We start from the raw sequence: 16236 nt of genomic DNA, 5'->3' as shown, positions 1-16236 counted from the left end.
TTGTGCCACTTTTTAATTGATTATATTTTGTAATTTATAATATTTTACATGATTTTGAAAACATTGTATTATAAAATTTATAGAGATATTGGATATAGAATTTATTATCAATTTAAAGATATAACTAGCTAGTTTTTTATCCGGTTAGAATAAAACAAGGGACTATTAAATTTGGGACCGAGGAAGTTTTTAGATCATGACCAACAATCACCTTGAGCTGGTAACTTTGTGAGTCCTGTTTATTAGTAATTGTAATACACGTGACCCTTATCTAAATTAATCAAATTGCCAAAAAGAGAGAGAGAAAATTGATAATGTCAAAACTGTTGTGCAAAAGAGTCATGTATGGTCAAATGGCTTGCCTTTCCATTTGCCAAAGATTTTCAAACGATTCTTGCTATTAATCAAAGGATTATTTCCATTTGCCAAGATTTACAAACGCAATCCCTTAACGATTATTGCTATTTGCCAAGATTTTCAAATGCCTTGCCTTTCCATTATAATTGGAGATTAAATTACTTTCACCAGCGGTAAAAACAATGGGTTTTCCACCACGGCACCACCATTGTTGTGGGCCGCACCGCACATTTATTGGAGATCTAAATCATTCATCTTGTATGGCCCGCATCGTAATACATTCATTCAAAATATTAGCTTGATTGTACATCGATAGATGTATCAAAATTTGTACTTGGACTAGTAATTGTCCGTGCCTTTAGGCTCGGCGCGATGTTTTCTAAACATAGTCTGAATGAAGTATCAAACCCCATTTTTCTGAAGTTTTTTTTTGGAATACAACGGTTGTTTTTAACATTATCTCACATGAGGTGAGTTTCGAATATGCGTATGGTTTCACCTCATGAGAGAAGAGCATTACAAATAATTGAGAATTAGAAAAAAATTTCTTCTCCCAACAAAATCTACTTCTCGGAAATTTTTATTTTAAAAATAAGCTTAAAACATGATCCATCTAACCAAGTTCATAAAATAGTCTAACACAACAAATGTTACCAAATCTATTTAATTCCGTTAGTTGTATTCAGGGATAACATCAGAGATATTAAGAATGTAGAATTATACCGGATTCCAACTCGAATTCAATTTTTTGAACGTCCACTCACTCAAAAGTGACACCCCTATCGCAATTGTTTTCATAACTGATCTAGAAAAATAGAAAAAGCAAAATAGTTCCAAGATTAGATATAACCAAGGAAGGAGTAGAGTTTGAAATTCTGTCTACCCAAAAGGTTCTAACAAAAAACCTACAATCTACAATTCCAGAAAAATCATGAAACTCCAAATCATCTAAACCAATAGCTCAAGTAGTATTGAACAACAATTTTGTTCGCTTACCTACTAGTTAAAAAGAAAAAGAATCTGACGCGAAGAATTATTATTGGTCGCAAAAAATTACTCTTGGCGCGAAGAATTACTTATGGCCGTAAAATATTACTCTTGGCCGTGAAGAATTACTCTTGGCCGCATCGAATTACTCCTGGCTGCTACGAATTACTATTGGCGGCATCGAATTGCACTTGGCCGCAAAGAATTGCAAGACCATAAAGTAATTCAATGTGGCCAAGAGCAATTCGTAGCGGCCAAGAGCAATTCGATGCGGTCAAGAGCAATTCAATGCGGCCAAGTGCACTTCAATGTGGCCAAGTGTAATTCATAGCGGCCAAGAGTAATTCTATGTGGCCAAGAGTAATTCTTCGCAGCCAGGAGTAATTCTTCGTGACCAAATGTAATTCGTAGTGGCCAAGTGCAAATAGATGCGGCAAGAGTAATTCAATGCGGCCAAGCGCAATTCGATGCGGCCAAAAGTAATTCAATGCGGCCAAGTGCAATTTTGATGCGACCAAGTGCAATTCGACGTGGCTAAAAGTAATTCTCGGCCATGAGCTTGCAGCCACGAGTAATTCTTTGCGCTTAAATGTAATTCTTTGCGGCCAGGAGTAATGCATCGCGGTCGAGTAATTCTTTGAGGCCAATAGTAATTCTTTGTGAACTTCTAATCTCAATCATTGGCTTCAATGCTCACACACACACACACACACACACACACACACACTAGTGCATGCCCGTATTTGAAGGCACGGCTCAAAGAATGCGGCATTATTATTGGCTTTGAGCGTCTTTACTCTTTAGCAAGATGTGGGTTGTCTGTGCCTATGGACACCCACCCACATAAATTGATCCTAACACGAACCGATTTCTAGCTAATTAGTTCGGACCACATTGAGTAATCTAGAAACAGCTCCATCGAGAGTCGGTCACACTTGAAACAAAATAAACTACAAATGATGTCATCTTGGTCTAAACGTAGCGTGATTGCATGTCCAACAAATCATATACAATAGCAATTACAAAACCAGACCCATCTTTGTTCTCTAACCTATAAAAACACCATAATTTGTCATGACTACATCTAAATTTTCCTTCGGAATCTCACCCATTCTAACCCACTTCAATTCATTCGTATCCCTATCCACTTCTTATCATAATCAAATCCTCTATTCTCACATCCCTTTAGCAACAGTACTAGAGGATCTCATGTCTAGCAATATTGCATGTGAGCCTTATGCACCCGTCCACCTCCATTGCCATATTTTCCCTAGCTCTCCCATGCAATTTCTTCCATATGCAACACCAACCCCTGCTTCATATATAAACCTAATAAAAAGCAAATTAAAAAAAACTAAGAATATCATCAAAACAAATATTTTATTTGTCCCAGCGCATACCATTTCAATGCAACATAAAAAAGCAAAAGGACACAATTTTCAATTGGAATTGGAATACCCAAAAAAAAAAACTGGAATATAAATCATGTTGGTAATGAATATAGTGAGACAAAAATTTATGTTTCCCGTAGTATTAGTTTCAACCAATGAGTTTACACTCTATCGATCCACAACTTGTCACTTCATATATTTGTCTCACATACAATCGATTAAGCCAAGCCAAACAAATTTTGAGCCAAGAAGCCAAGCCAAACAAATTTTGAGCCAAGAAAACACAGCTAGCAAAACAATCTATCATTATATTCCAACTAAATGTATAAAATATGAAGGCCAATCAAATTCAAAACAAAAAAGTACTAAACAGTATCATACCACCAAAAGCTAATCATAGTTGTCTAATGCTTTCATTCATTATACTCTAAATATTCGGCGTCCTTTCACACATTTTTAAGGCATAAACAAATCCTGTAAAGATGAATTGTCTAATTTCTAATTGGGATTTGAAAGGCTTCGTTCCAATCACAATCCGACTTTAGATGTTTCGCCTGCTCTTTTCAGTACCTTGTCTAACTACCTTTTTTCACGATTTTAACGAAAACTTTTTTATGCCCACAAAAGAAAGAGTTTCATAATTAGCACAGATAGTGGAGAAGATTCCATATACTTTTAAACCACCCTCCAAAAAAAATTTACAATCAAACTGGTGGATATTGTTAGTCTACTTGAATTACCTATTTGATTGGTTAAAACTGGGATACACATCCATTCCGCCCCTTGACCTTTCCACATCCTTTACCCTCTCACTTCTGTTTATTACAAAAAATGAAAGAAAGAAAGTAGCATATTGGAATTACCACACAGAGAAAAAAACCATATTCATTAATTCAGCCTCCCTTCCCTTTTTTGCACGACATCACTAAGTTCTGCAAAACACGCTTAGTATGAGAAATTTATCAAAGGTGCCTTTTGTATTAAAAATCACATGAAAGCAAACTTAAAGAGCATTTCTCTGTACCAAAGGTACTATAATAAATCAATTAGTAAAAAACGTGATACTAAGCAAGCCAAATGAACCAGTCATTTGGCTAAATAAAAGGCACTTCTCTGTCGATATGTTTGGGTTGGGCTTTTACCTTCTAAAAAAGAAAAATTTGCTTCAAGGAATTGAAAGTTGCTAATTGCTATTTGGAGTCCTTAACGGCAATGTTGACTCCGTCATGCTCGAGCGAGGAGTAGGGTCAAGCGAATATTTGCAACACTTATAAGAACAGTATCCTTTACCTAAAAAAAACAAAAGTTACAATGTGGCTAATAAATATTTGCAGTATGTGATATGCTCCTAATTCAATATCCAACAACAAAGCAATAATCAATAAATAGCCCCTCATGACCACTTTTCTATGGGTTTTGAAGAACAACCGGAAGAAAATTGTCCATTTTTTGGATGATTGGACTTGCAACATAATATCCGGCCAGTAATTTGGTATGAAAAGACAAAGCCGATAGGATTTAAAAAACCCAAAGAGTGCAGCCACATTAAACACATTTGATGTTAGGTTGAAAAGGAACTCAATCACATTAGTTTTCACATTAGTGATTCAACCCCATGAAGCCCACGAATGAGAACCATGACTTAGAATAAACATCAACAAAAGTTATACAATGGCTGCCACCGACCTATTGTTGTAATATTATTTTCGCTCTCAAATTGCTCAACCAACTAAAACAAACTAAATACAATTCCAACGTACAGTGACAGAAAATCCAATTGCCTGATCTAATAGAGCTAATGGACTTCAATAGAGCTACACCCACTGCCATACCACTCGTTTCCAGTTTTGGTCCTAAACCGTACCAATTATGGTTTCCCTAACGCTCAAAATCCCAACTCACAATACCAACAATTGAACAACACGGGGGAAGGGAGCATGAAAGAGGATATGTCTCAACCTTAACATTTGAGCAAAGACTTTCTGATTAATTAAGTATAGTATAGAATGTATTAATGCTTTTGTTCTCCATGAATGTTTTTTCCAATCCAAAAAATTCATAACATCATCAAAACTAAAGGAGTGAAGGACTCGATAGATCACCACACCGTAAAAGAATAGTACCGGAAAAGAGAATTATAAAAAAATAAAATTTCAAAAAATCACTGATATGGAACTTTTAATCTAATCCCTCACCACCACTCTAATAGCACAAAATTCATAGCACTATTCGTGAAAAAAAATCAAGCATCAACCATAGGTGGAACTTTTAATCTAATCCCTCACCACACTTAAGCTCACTACGGTTTTTGCACAATGTCCGAAACAAATCACTTAATGGATTTGTTTCCCCCAACTCATTACCCATAGCCAAATCCAAGCTTTTGAAGCTCTAAGTTTTAAAAAATAAGTTGCTCTAGTCGAATGACAACAAAATCCAAATCCAAGATAAAAACCCTGGGCTGGTATTCCAATAATGCTAACCCAGTTTAGTAATTTACCTTTGATAATTGAACTTGACAATAATGTGTTGGTGGATGTTCTTTCCTGTTTGGGAAGATTTTGGCTTACTTGAACTGGTATAAGTTACAAAGTGGTAGCCATTTACCAAATAAACAACAAAAAAGGTAAGTAGGAATGAAAAACATATTCTATGCTTCCTACATTGGTGGCCAAATCATATTCTATGTACTGTATGATCACCACAAAACATTGACACCAAAAGCCAATATCATCATATGACTGAAGCATTTTATCAAACATGTAAAAGGCAATTGCGTGGATTCCCAGTTTTACAAAGCAAATGAAAATCAAAGAAAAAACCCAAAAAGAAATTGATTTGACTTTCATGGATATGCAAATGAATTGCGAATTTCAAAAACTTGCACCCTATAGTCATAATATTGATAATGTAAGTAGGAATGAGGACACAATTTTAACATTCTTACTAACTTTCACGGAATCAGAAATTCGTCCATGCTACCGTAGGAAGTAAGACAGATATCGTAATCAGTACTTGGACAGATCGTATTTGGCATAGTTTTGGTCCATTTGCGATGGGGGCAAAAAAAAGAAAGGGACTTCAGATATATAAAAAAAAAATCAATTGACGAAGAACATGAACTTAGATTGGAAAGACTACACATTATTGAACATAGGAATAAAACAAATGAAAAATAAATAAATTCATAACTTACAGGAATAAAACAAATGAAAATAATTTTCATAACTTACTGCACTTCGTTGCAGAGATTTTCCCTTCTATATAGCGAGCGGACTGTCAAGGCTTCTTGATTCGATGTCTCTAACACTGTCAGAGAGAGAGAGAGAGAGAGAGAGAGAGAGTTGTATTAATGTGTGAGCGGGAGGGAGAGAGAGAGCGCCTAGTTCTGGATTCAAATTAACTTGTGAGAGAGATGTTTTTATTTTAGCCCTAGGACTCCATCCATGGAGATCAGGAAGAGGCATACAGTGATCCAAGGGGAGGAAGAGGCGTCGGTTTTGGGGGTGAGAGAGATGCTTTCATTATTTCCAAATATATATAATTATTGTAATCCTACTATTCGTAAATCTCAATCCTACAAAAAAATATATATCAATCCAACGGTAAAAAATATAAATTGCTCTTCTATATTATATAGAAAACTAGCGGATGCCCGTGCCTGAAGGCATGGCGCAACGTATTCTTAACCTAAAATTGAATAGAATTAGAGAAGTAATAGATGACAATAGGTACCCCATTTTGTTAAATTTCAAGTGAGCCCGTCTACGTTAGAGCACAATCGAAGTCTAAGAAAAATCAAGCTCAACGTTACAATTTATTAATTCTAACACGTGCAATAAGACCACATGCGCGCCCCTGCACGTTTTATAGCTAGGCACAACACAAACAAAGATGCCAAAAGCCCCAAATTGCCTTGGTAGAGAGGAGAGTCAAGTAACCCATAGCAGCTATATCAACTACAACTTTCCGACAATCATCAATAAAGTAACATATTTATGTCATCAAATTGTTGTGGGTAACATATTCATATCTCTTTGAGGCATTGTCAGTATTGAGTACTCTCTGCAACTCCCTGAAAATTGGCATGGACATCTGAGTTATCAAAAAGGAAGCACATGAAAGGAAAATAAAAATGTTCTTTTTTTTACTCCCATTAACAAATAACATCTTGGACTACAAAAAAAACTTCAAGTCCTTGCCCTTGATTGACCGAAACCGACAATGGGTCAGAATTATAATCAGAACCCCAACTATATTTGTAACGTCCTAATTCGGGTCGTTACAATATTAATCATAATTTAGCGAATCAAAATCTGACCGACAACCGGTCTCACAAATTCCTAATCCCACAATTAACTCATAATAAGTAGTAAAGTCTTCATTGTGGATAAGCAAGATTTGTATTAACAAAAAATTGAAAGACATGTACAATTACGCAGGTCATACACCAAGCCATACACATTTATGAATATAAAAATCAATATCATCACAAACCAAACCTCTAATTCAATTAATAGTAATACTGTCATGACCATAGAAAAGCTCCAAAAACAGTATCATGGATTTCGTGATTGCCCATGCCTAAAGGCACGACACAATACGCCGATTAAAAAAAAAAGGCGCGACACAACATTTTTTATTACAACTTTAAAAAAATTATCCATGGAGAGAAACAGTGTACTACTCCAGATAACATGACTCCAAATTGCCTCAAAACATCTAACCTAGAGAGAGGGAGAGAACATGTACAAACATTAGAATTACGAAAAAAATAAAAAGATTTGATTACCTTTTGTTGTGACAAAGCAAAGATAATGACCCTCTCTCTTTCTCCAATCAAAGTAGAAAGGAATTTGATTTCTTCTCTTCTTAGAGAAGCTTATGAATTAGATTATTAAGGAAAACGTAGATTCATTGTTGAAGGAAAACGTATGTGAATGCTATTAAGGAAAACGTAGATTCATTGTTGAAGGAAAACGTATGTGAATGCTACCCCGTTTTAAAGAAACAACAATTATCAACTTTAAAAAACAGAGAATGTTTCCTTTTAGTGTATGAATCAAAAAATGTTTGTTTCCTTTTTGAATGTAGAAAAATCAACCTAAAAGGAAATTATTGAGTTGGATGTAGGAAATTTAAATAGGAAAATCTTGTTAAGGAAATAACGTAAAATCAATCAATTGAAAAGATTTACCGGTCATAAGGTTAGGAATTACTCTCTCCATCCCATAATATTTGTCTGGTCCGCTAAACGAGGACTACAAAATAATGCATTTCTTTTGAGAAAAAATTTAAATTTTTTTCATAAGTTAAAAGAACTCGTAGAGATCTAGTAAATTGTTGATTTTTTTTTCAACTTTTCTTACAAAAATAGTATTATTTTTACGTTTCTGTTTTGCGGACTGGACAAATATTATTGGACGGAGGGAGTAAGTTAAATGAGAAAATTAATTCCAATGCATGCGGAAACACATGCACATGTATATTTTCATGGGCTTTTAACTTTCAACCTGATGAAGGCGAATATGAAACTATGGCTTAGAATCAAGATGCAACAAAATCACTATATTTGTTGTCACAAACATATTGCAATGAATCAAATAACCAAATATATAATTAATCCATTTTTTTCTCTCAATCACTCAATTAACTAAATATTAAGCAATTTGAACACATTTCAAAAAATAACAGGGCCCACATACATACATACATACATACATATATAGTCCAGATTCTATAAGGGATCCCGCACGAGCTTACCTTGAGGGACTCCCCTTTCCTGATCGAATTGTGACGATCCGAGCTACTCAAAGTGATCAGAACGTGATTTTAAGGGTACCACAGAGAAATCAGCAAAAAAAATGATCGGGAAGGGCTTGATCCGAACAATTTTTTATTGAACGGTTCAGTAAAAAATTGCTCGGATCAAGCCATTTCCGATCATTTTTTTTGCTGATTTCTCGCGGGTACCCTTAAAATCACGTTCTGATCATATTGAGCGGTTTGGATCGTCGCAATTCGATCGGGAAATGGGAGTCCCGCACGGTAAGCCCGTGCGGGATCCCTCATTGGAAATTTCCTCTATATAAACTAAAATTCAACTTTTGATACAAAAATGATATTAACACGACAATCCAAACACAACCTTTCACATACTTGTAGGCTCCACACACACTACTATGTGTGGGCCCTACATGTATGTGAGAGGTTGTGTATTTTGTGTTGTTTGAATCATTATGTGAGTATCATTGTTGCTAAGATTACACTTAATTAACCTATATATAGTTTTTGAAAGACGAAATGTAAGGTAAGAAAATACTCCCTCTGTCCTATAATATTTGTCCGGTCCGCAAAACAGAGACGTAAAAATAATATAATTTTTGTAAGAAAATTTGGAAAAAAATTCAACAATTTACTAGATCTTGACGAGTTCTTTTAACTTATGAAAAAAATTTGAATTTTTTCTTGAAAGAAATACATTATTTTATAGTCCCGGTTTTGCGGAGCGGACAAATATTATGGGACGGAGGAAGTAATGGTGGAGTAACTCCTACTTATTCATTCAAAGTTACCAAAATCTTGAAATGGAATCCCAAATGTCCATCTTAAAACCAAAAACACTCTAGATACTAACCATATTTCAATATAATCCAATTTATGATTTTAAGATGGACATTTGGGATTCCATTTCAAGATTTTGGTAACTTTGAATGAATAAGTAGGAGTTACTCCACCATTATTTTCTTACCTTACATTTCGTCTTTCAAAAACTATATAAAGGTTAATTAAGCGTAATCTTAGTCCACAAAGTAATGAAATACTTGTAGGAATACAATGGCGGCCTATTCTTTGAATAGCTTCTCCTCCTTGTTTTTTCTCTTGCCACTGTTTCTCTCCATTGGCCTCTCAACAAGTGATTTGATCAGTGAAGTTTGCTCCAAAACTCAAAACCCGTCGCTATGTTTACAGGCCTTGAGATCTGACCGTCGTTCCGCCCGAGCAGACCTCAAAGGCCTTGCCCTAATCTCAATTGACATAGCAGAATCAAACGCCAAACAAACTGCCAACCAGCTCATCCCTGCGCTTTCCAAGAGAGCCACTAGCCCTGAATTGAGAGGGCGATACGATACGTGCGCGAAAAATTATAAAGACACCATTGACAACCTTAATAAAGCCCGAACGGCTTTGAATGCTCGTGACATCCGTACTTTTTTTGCTATGGCCTCGGCTGCCTTGGACGGACTGGATAATTGTGAAGATAGTTTTGAAGGACCTCCAGCAGAACCAAAGCAGCTTCGAGACGCGAATAACAAGTTGAAAGGCCTTTGCAGTATCATTTTAGCTATTGGAGCCCGTTTGGGGTATGGTGGATTAAACTAGTTTAGCTAGTATGGTGATCAATAAAAGTCGTAAGGGTTACAATATCTTATTATCTCATAACTATTATGGTGATCAATAAAAAATAATTTCTCTGTGTTATGTTTGATTTTTCATATGACTCAAATTCTTCGTTCATTGAGAAATCATTTAAAAACTTTGAGACTGTAAAGCAGGGACGGAACCAGAATTCTCTATATGAGTGTCACAACATGAACAATAAAATTTTGAAATTCAAATGTTCAAGAATATAAAATATCTGAACGACAAAATAATTAACTATTACAAAACACAATATCTAGGTGATCTTTTTTTTTTTTTTTTTTTTTTAATTTACAAACCAAAAACAGGTGATCCCTATACAAACCAAAAACAACTAAATTAAAGGTGAAAAATAAAAGTTTTCCAATATGTTATACCCCAACCATGTATCAAAATGGAATTTAACGATACCTTAGATCCGAAAGTCATCCATGATTGTGTTGGAACAAATTGCATGTTGCAGTAATTTTGTTCTCATTAAATATAACCAAAGCATTTGTGAGAAACTCATCCTCCATTCGGAGCATGTGTTTTGACAATATTTATAGTTGAAAATATCCTTTTTATCCACTATTTTTATTTATTGGGAGGTCATCATGTATAATTTTGATATTCAAAAAAAACCTTAAATAATTATAAAAAATCGAAAACACGTGAGGGCCGTGGCCCCCATATGTCATAGTGTGGATCTCACGTCTCTGCTGCAAAGTATCGTAAGAGAAGTTGAGTAATTTCAAGTGTGGGGAAGAAGATGAGTAATTTTAGGGTGTGGGGGAAGAGAATTGTCTTTGACAAGTTTTAATCTAAACTGTTGATTTCAATGACTAAGATATTGTGTCAAAAGTTGTGTCTCTAGAAAGGGATATATATGTATGGGGCCAGTTCCCCTCGTGCAAGAGTTTACACAAATTTTAATGCAAATTTTTTGTGGGACTAATTTTGAAGTCCTACGCAAATGATTGAAGCCGTTCAATTTATTTAAAACGTATTGTGAAATCTTGTGATAGCAAACTCCTAGCCTACAACCGTCCAGTCGATCTTTTGGAAATCTTGTAATATAGAAAACTCACATGACAATACATTTGAGTTTTATTACACAGATATATTACTGTATAGATCTAGACATTGATGTTTTTGGAGTTGTTCGATGCTTGTGGTACCCATACAAAGCATGCGAGCTCCACATGCATCGAACGACTCCTAAACACATCTATGCCCGTACATGTGTCCGTAGCATTATTTTACTTAAATGCCAAGTTTCCTCTCCTTTTTCATAGAGAGATACAATTGGCAATGGTTAATTGTCGGATTATTTTGGAAGAAAAGTGGATGATGAAATTAATAATAGCTAGTGATTGTCATTGTATATAGTACAGAACTAGTAGTCTTATACTATATATGATTTAGATTGGATAAAGCGGGTGGGATAAGGAGCGTAGATCAATTATATTATGTTTGATTTTGACCAATGGATGAATGATGACATGCATATCATGTCATATAATTTTTTTGCCGATAGAGAAAAAATTAAGTAGCTGAAATAGCATCCCTCTAGTCTATCTCATCATCATATATATTAATTTCACGCGATAAACGTGGAAGTAGCTAATCCTGTCATGGATTCAGGATTGCATCCCGGCATAAAACATGCCCAATTGGTAAAGTTAGCTGAAGTAAAACTACAGGCAAAAAATGAAGTGAAAAATTAGCACGTATTTTTCATCTTCCTTGCTTGAGGTTCCAAAAAATTATTTTAAAGAAATATTTTGTTATCAAAACTTACTATTAGAATGTCACTGTCCTTACAAAGTTAGGTTAGAAATCACAAGCCATATATTCACTTTATTCTTTAGAGGCGATATATACCACTGTAGTAAAGAATTACAAATTTGCTTTACCTATTCCAATTCAAGATTTTTTTTTTTCAAAATAAAAGAGATTTTCTTCCCATTAATAGTGTACCCTTATTACCTTAAACTAGTACTGGTGCACGTGGAGTTAAGGAGGGTTTTTGCATTTGTAATGAAGTCAAATAACTTAGAAATTTTTAGTACTTGTCGTATCTTCAAAACAAATATTATTATTAATAAATAACTGGTGGGAGGTTCACTATAGTATGTTTCTAACTCTACCAGTCTACCCCCAAGTTTGTAACCTATTTGGTCCACTCAGACAAGGGTCTTGTTTGGCTAAGGAAAAAAAGTGTATTGTTATTCTTCTTCATTATTTGTGTGAGCCAAACTGGGCCCTTGTCAAGTAAAAATGAATTAATATAAGACAAAAATGCCCTTGCCGGTTTTTTTGATTTTTTTTTTGTTTTTGGAATTTTGACAACTCTCTCTACATTCTAGATTCATTCTGTCGCTGCATAGATAACATTATATGTTTAGGTTTGTTAGGCCGCTGTGCAGACCAATTCATACAAGGTTATATATATATGTATATATATCAGTAAGCTTATAATAAGGGTGCCCTTACCGTATTACGGTAAGGGCTTCCCCTTTTATTCTCTTTTCCGACCAAATTTTGATGATCCGAGCCGCTCAATGTGTTCAGAAAGTGATTTTAAGGGTACCCGCTAGAAATCAGCCAAAACAATGACCGGAAAGGGCTTGATTTGAGCAGTTTTTATTTGAACTATTTGATAAAATACAAACAAAAACTGCTCGGATCAGCCTTTTTCGGTCTTTTTTTTTTGCTAATTTCTCGCGAGTACCCTTAAAATCACATTCTGAACACATTGAGCAGCTCGGATCATCGCAAATTGGTCGGGAAAGGGACGTCCTTACCGTAATACGGTAAGGGCGCCCTTATTAGAAGTTTTGTGTATATATATATATATATATATATATATATATATATATATATATATTTCCACCGCCCAATTTTGCCACCAGCAGCTCTCATATAATGTTATATGTTCTATTTTTATTTGAAATTTTTCAGCACAGAAACTCACAATAACCTCACCGACTTGCTTTTTAACAGAATCCAGTTTTTCACAGATAACCATATCTCTCTATTTTTTGTTTGAAACATTCAGATAACCATATTTATTGATGTTAAAGTAACTCCAAAGCCAACAAACACCAGGAATATAATTTTTGACAATAAATATATATATGAAAAAAATAACAAAATCCGCTTATTGTACTTGATTCTTATCTGGTACATCGTCCAATAAAAAAAAAAAAAATTGTCCCAAGGATACCATCTCAGTTCTTCTCTATCACCGGCGATCTCACTATTTCATCCATTATTTCATCCATGTTGGAGGGTCAATCCTTACTATTGGCCGGACATTATATGTTCGTTCCACAAGTACCAACTCGCGAAGAACTGGATTCTGTAATAAAGTAATTCAATGCGGCCGCTGTGCGGACCAGTTGGAGGCTAAATTGTCAAATTAGAGATGTGGTTAAAGGAAGGGATTTCAAGTTGGTGTTTCAACTCACCATGATGATTGCCAGGGCTGCTTTTTGGAGGAGGTTTAATTAGTTGCTGCTGTGTGGGATGCTGGATTGAGAATCTTCAAATCCTATGTTTTTTGGAATCTGTTATTGCTGATATCTTGTTGCCATTTGGATGTTTGCGACCGGTCTATTGCTGCTATTGGTTGGTTGCTTGCTGGATATATATATATTTTTTTTGAAAGGATCAAGGGAGCCACAAAACCAACATCGAGAGAAAGAAAACTACAAAGAAAGGGACTCTCTATCTAAGAGAGACCTTAGACCGGGCGGAATACAACCCATATTAACCAAAATTTTCCTATTTAGACAGTTAGAAGCTAGCCAGTGAGCACTCCTATTTTGTTCCCGGCAGCACCACACGAAGGCCCATTGTCTCGTTGCAGCCCAACTCTTAATATCATCTACCAGAGCAGCAATCTCCCAAGGGCACAACTTGTTTGGCTCGTTGATGCAATTTATCAGAATTTTGCAGTCCGATTCGAACGTAACCACCGTAAAGCCCAGCTCTAATGCCATAGCACACGCAATACGCAAAGCCCAAGCTTTAATGACCAAAGCTGACCTTACCTCCACTTAACCGAAACGCCAAATGAGAGCTGTTCCACCACTATCCCTAGCAATAATGCCAAAGGCAGCCTGGCTGCGGGAGGAAGAAAATGCTCTGTCGATATTAAATTTGATAGCAGAAACAAGGGGGGGAACCCACCCCATCACACGACTCACTCTGTCTTGGTTCCCATTAGTATTTGGCACCATTGCGCGTAGGTAGTCTATATTAGCGCCATTGGCTTTCCGAATTGTGTCTTCCGGATTAGGTGGCTGCTTATTGAAAATAAAGCCATTCCTTGCCTTCCAAATCGCTCAGCAGAGTTGAAAAATCAGGCCTACATCTTCCATACTTGATTCTTTAGCAAGATCCCCACATAAAAGCTGGATTGGTGCTTGAAGATTTGGGATCAAATAACTGTTAATGTTAGGGGTGAAGTTCCAAATCGGAGCCGTTTCAATTTTTCATTGGATGTATTTTTCTTCTTCTTTCTTTTTGTTTCTTTTTGGGCCTAGTACGTACTATGCCTCTGTCTCTGTGGCTAGTATTGGTCTCTCCCTCGATGTACCCTTTATCGAGTTTTAATAAATTTTGTTGTCTATAAAAAAAAGAAAAAACTTTTAAAAACTTCTTTAAAATTATTTAATATGTCAATAACCTTTACTAATTAAATTGTCGGTTATGGGGAATACAAATTTGTAACTCCCTATCATTATATTATGCATTTAGTTCGCATTACATGCAAAGATTAAATTGCATTTGTGGTTGGTTTACTATATAAAGGTGATTGGTGCACAAGATGATAGAATGATTTGAAGATATATTTTGATCAAATATACATATGGTACACCGAGAAACTTTGGTATCTCAGGTATAAAAAAGACCTGGTATCTCTGCTTCACAAAAAAATGTGACATGTGGCAAATTGTAGTTTTTAGGACTTCAACTGTAATTATTCCTCCCCAATTCACTATTGGTTTTTTCCACCTTTGTCCAGAAAAACTGCCCCGCCCAAATTACTCCTCTGCCTATCCCAGCTAACCTCTTGGCTTTTTTCTTTTTTTGAATGGCACCTCTTTGCTTTCTTCTCATCCAATTTTTTTTTTTTGAACTTTAATTTAAAGATAAAACATAAATCCTGAGGACATAAACCATTCTAAAAAAAAAAAGGGCCATAGTAAAACTTAACAATAGTAAAATTTTCGTAGATAGCACAAAGATTAAATGATACTATGAGTAATAATTTTTCACTAATTGGATGAAAATGACTTATCCTTAAATTTTTCGTAAGTTATTTTTCGAAATGAACCCACTACCTTCTACTGCAATTCTCATTGCTTAGCTTCCTCGATTATCAGTCCTAACCTACGTTCAATTCTGATATTCTCATAAATCTCTCTCTCTCCTCTCTCTCTCTACAATATTTTGTCAATTTCTGAAAATATTTTTCATGTGCCAACAAAAAACCGAAAGATAAAATTTCGAAGTTTATTTTCTAAAAAAACATTTTATATTGTAAACATTTTACATCGAAACAAACAGAGCCTTAAATTACCTTGTGATGCAACAGAAGCTAATGAATCACAAAACTACTAAATATCCGTTGATTCGTAACGAATACCTGGAGATCGAAATCCTTCTCTAAACGCATTTTAGTCAAAGAACACCCAGGAGTAAAGGCATCAAATACTTTGTTGATTCCGTAGAATACCAAAGAATTTGGCATAAAAGAGAACAATTTTTATAATTTCATTAAGGGAGGCTTAATTATTCATCCTCAAATCTCATCCAACTTAAATATTCATCCTCCATGTTTTGAATAGTTATGATTTCATCCCTGTTTTTTTTTTATACCAAAAGTGCCTCTAATATATATATATATACAGTTATTTTCAAATAAGGAGGTCCTTATTTTAGTTAAAATAAGGATCTCTCCATTCCTCCCATTTTTTGTTCGAATTTCGATAATCTGAGCCACTTAATGTATTCAGAATGTGATTTTAAGAGTACCCGCGAGGAATCAGCAAAAAAAATGACCGGGAAGGGCTTCATCTGAGCA

General features: G+C 35.2%; 1 protein-coding gene across 1 annotated transcript; it reads left to right on the top strand.

Moving 5' to 3' along the window:
• The first annotated feature begins 9550 nt into the window (after nt 1–9550).
• On the top strand, nt 9551–10118 carry LOC131324077 (pectinesterase inhibitor-like). The gene has a single exon (XM_058355899.1). The coding sequence runs from the start codon at nt 9573–9575 to the stop codon at nt 10116–10118; it is 546 nt and encodes a 181-aa protein (XP_058211882.1). The 5' UTR covers nt 9551–9572.
• The last annotated feature ends 6118 nt before the right edge of the window (nt 10119–16236 follow it).

This window comes from Rhododendron vialii, chromosome 4a (genome assembly GCF_030253575.1).
Source record: "Rhododendron vialii isolate Sample 1 chromosome 4a, ASM3025357v1".
Lineage (NCBI taxonomy): Eukaryota > Viridiplantae > Streptophyta > Magnoliopsida > Ericales > Ericaceae > Rhododendron > Rhododendron vialii.
The sequence above is the reverse complement of the archived record's forward strand: the minus strand, read 5'-3'. Positions and strand labels throughout refer to the sequence as shown.

Coding starts and splice junctions, on each gene's coding strand:
- LOC131324077 (XM_058355899.1), top strand. CDS start 9,573: ATGGCGGCCTATTCTTTGAATAGCTTCTCCTCCTTGTTTTTTCTCTTG.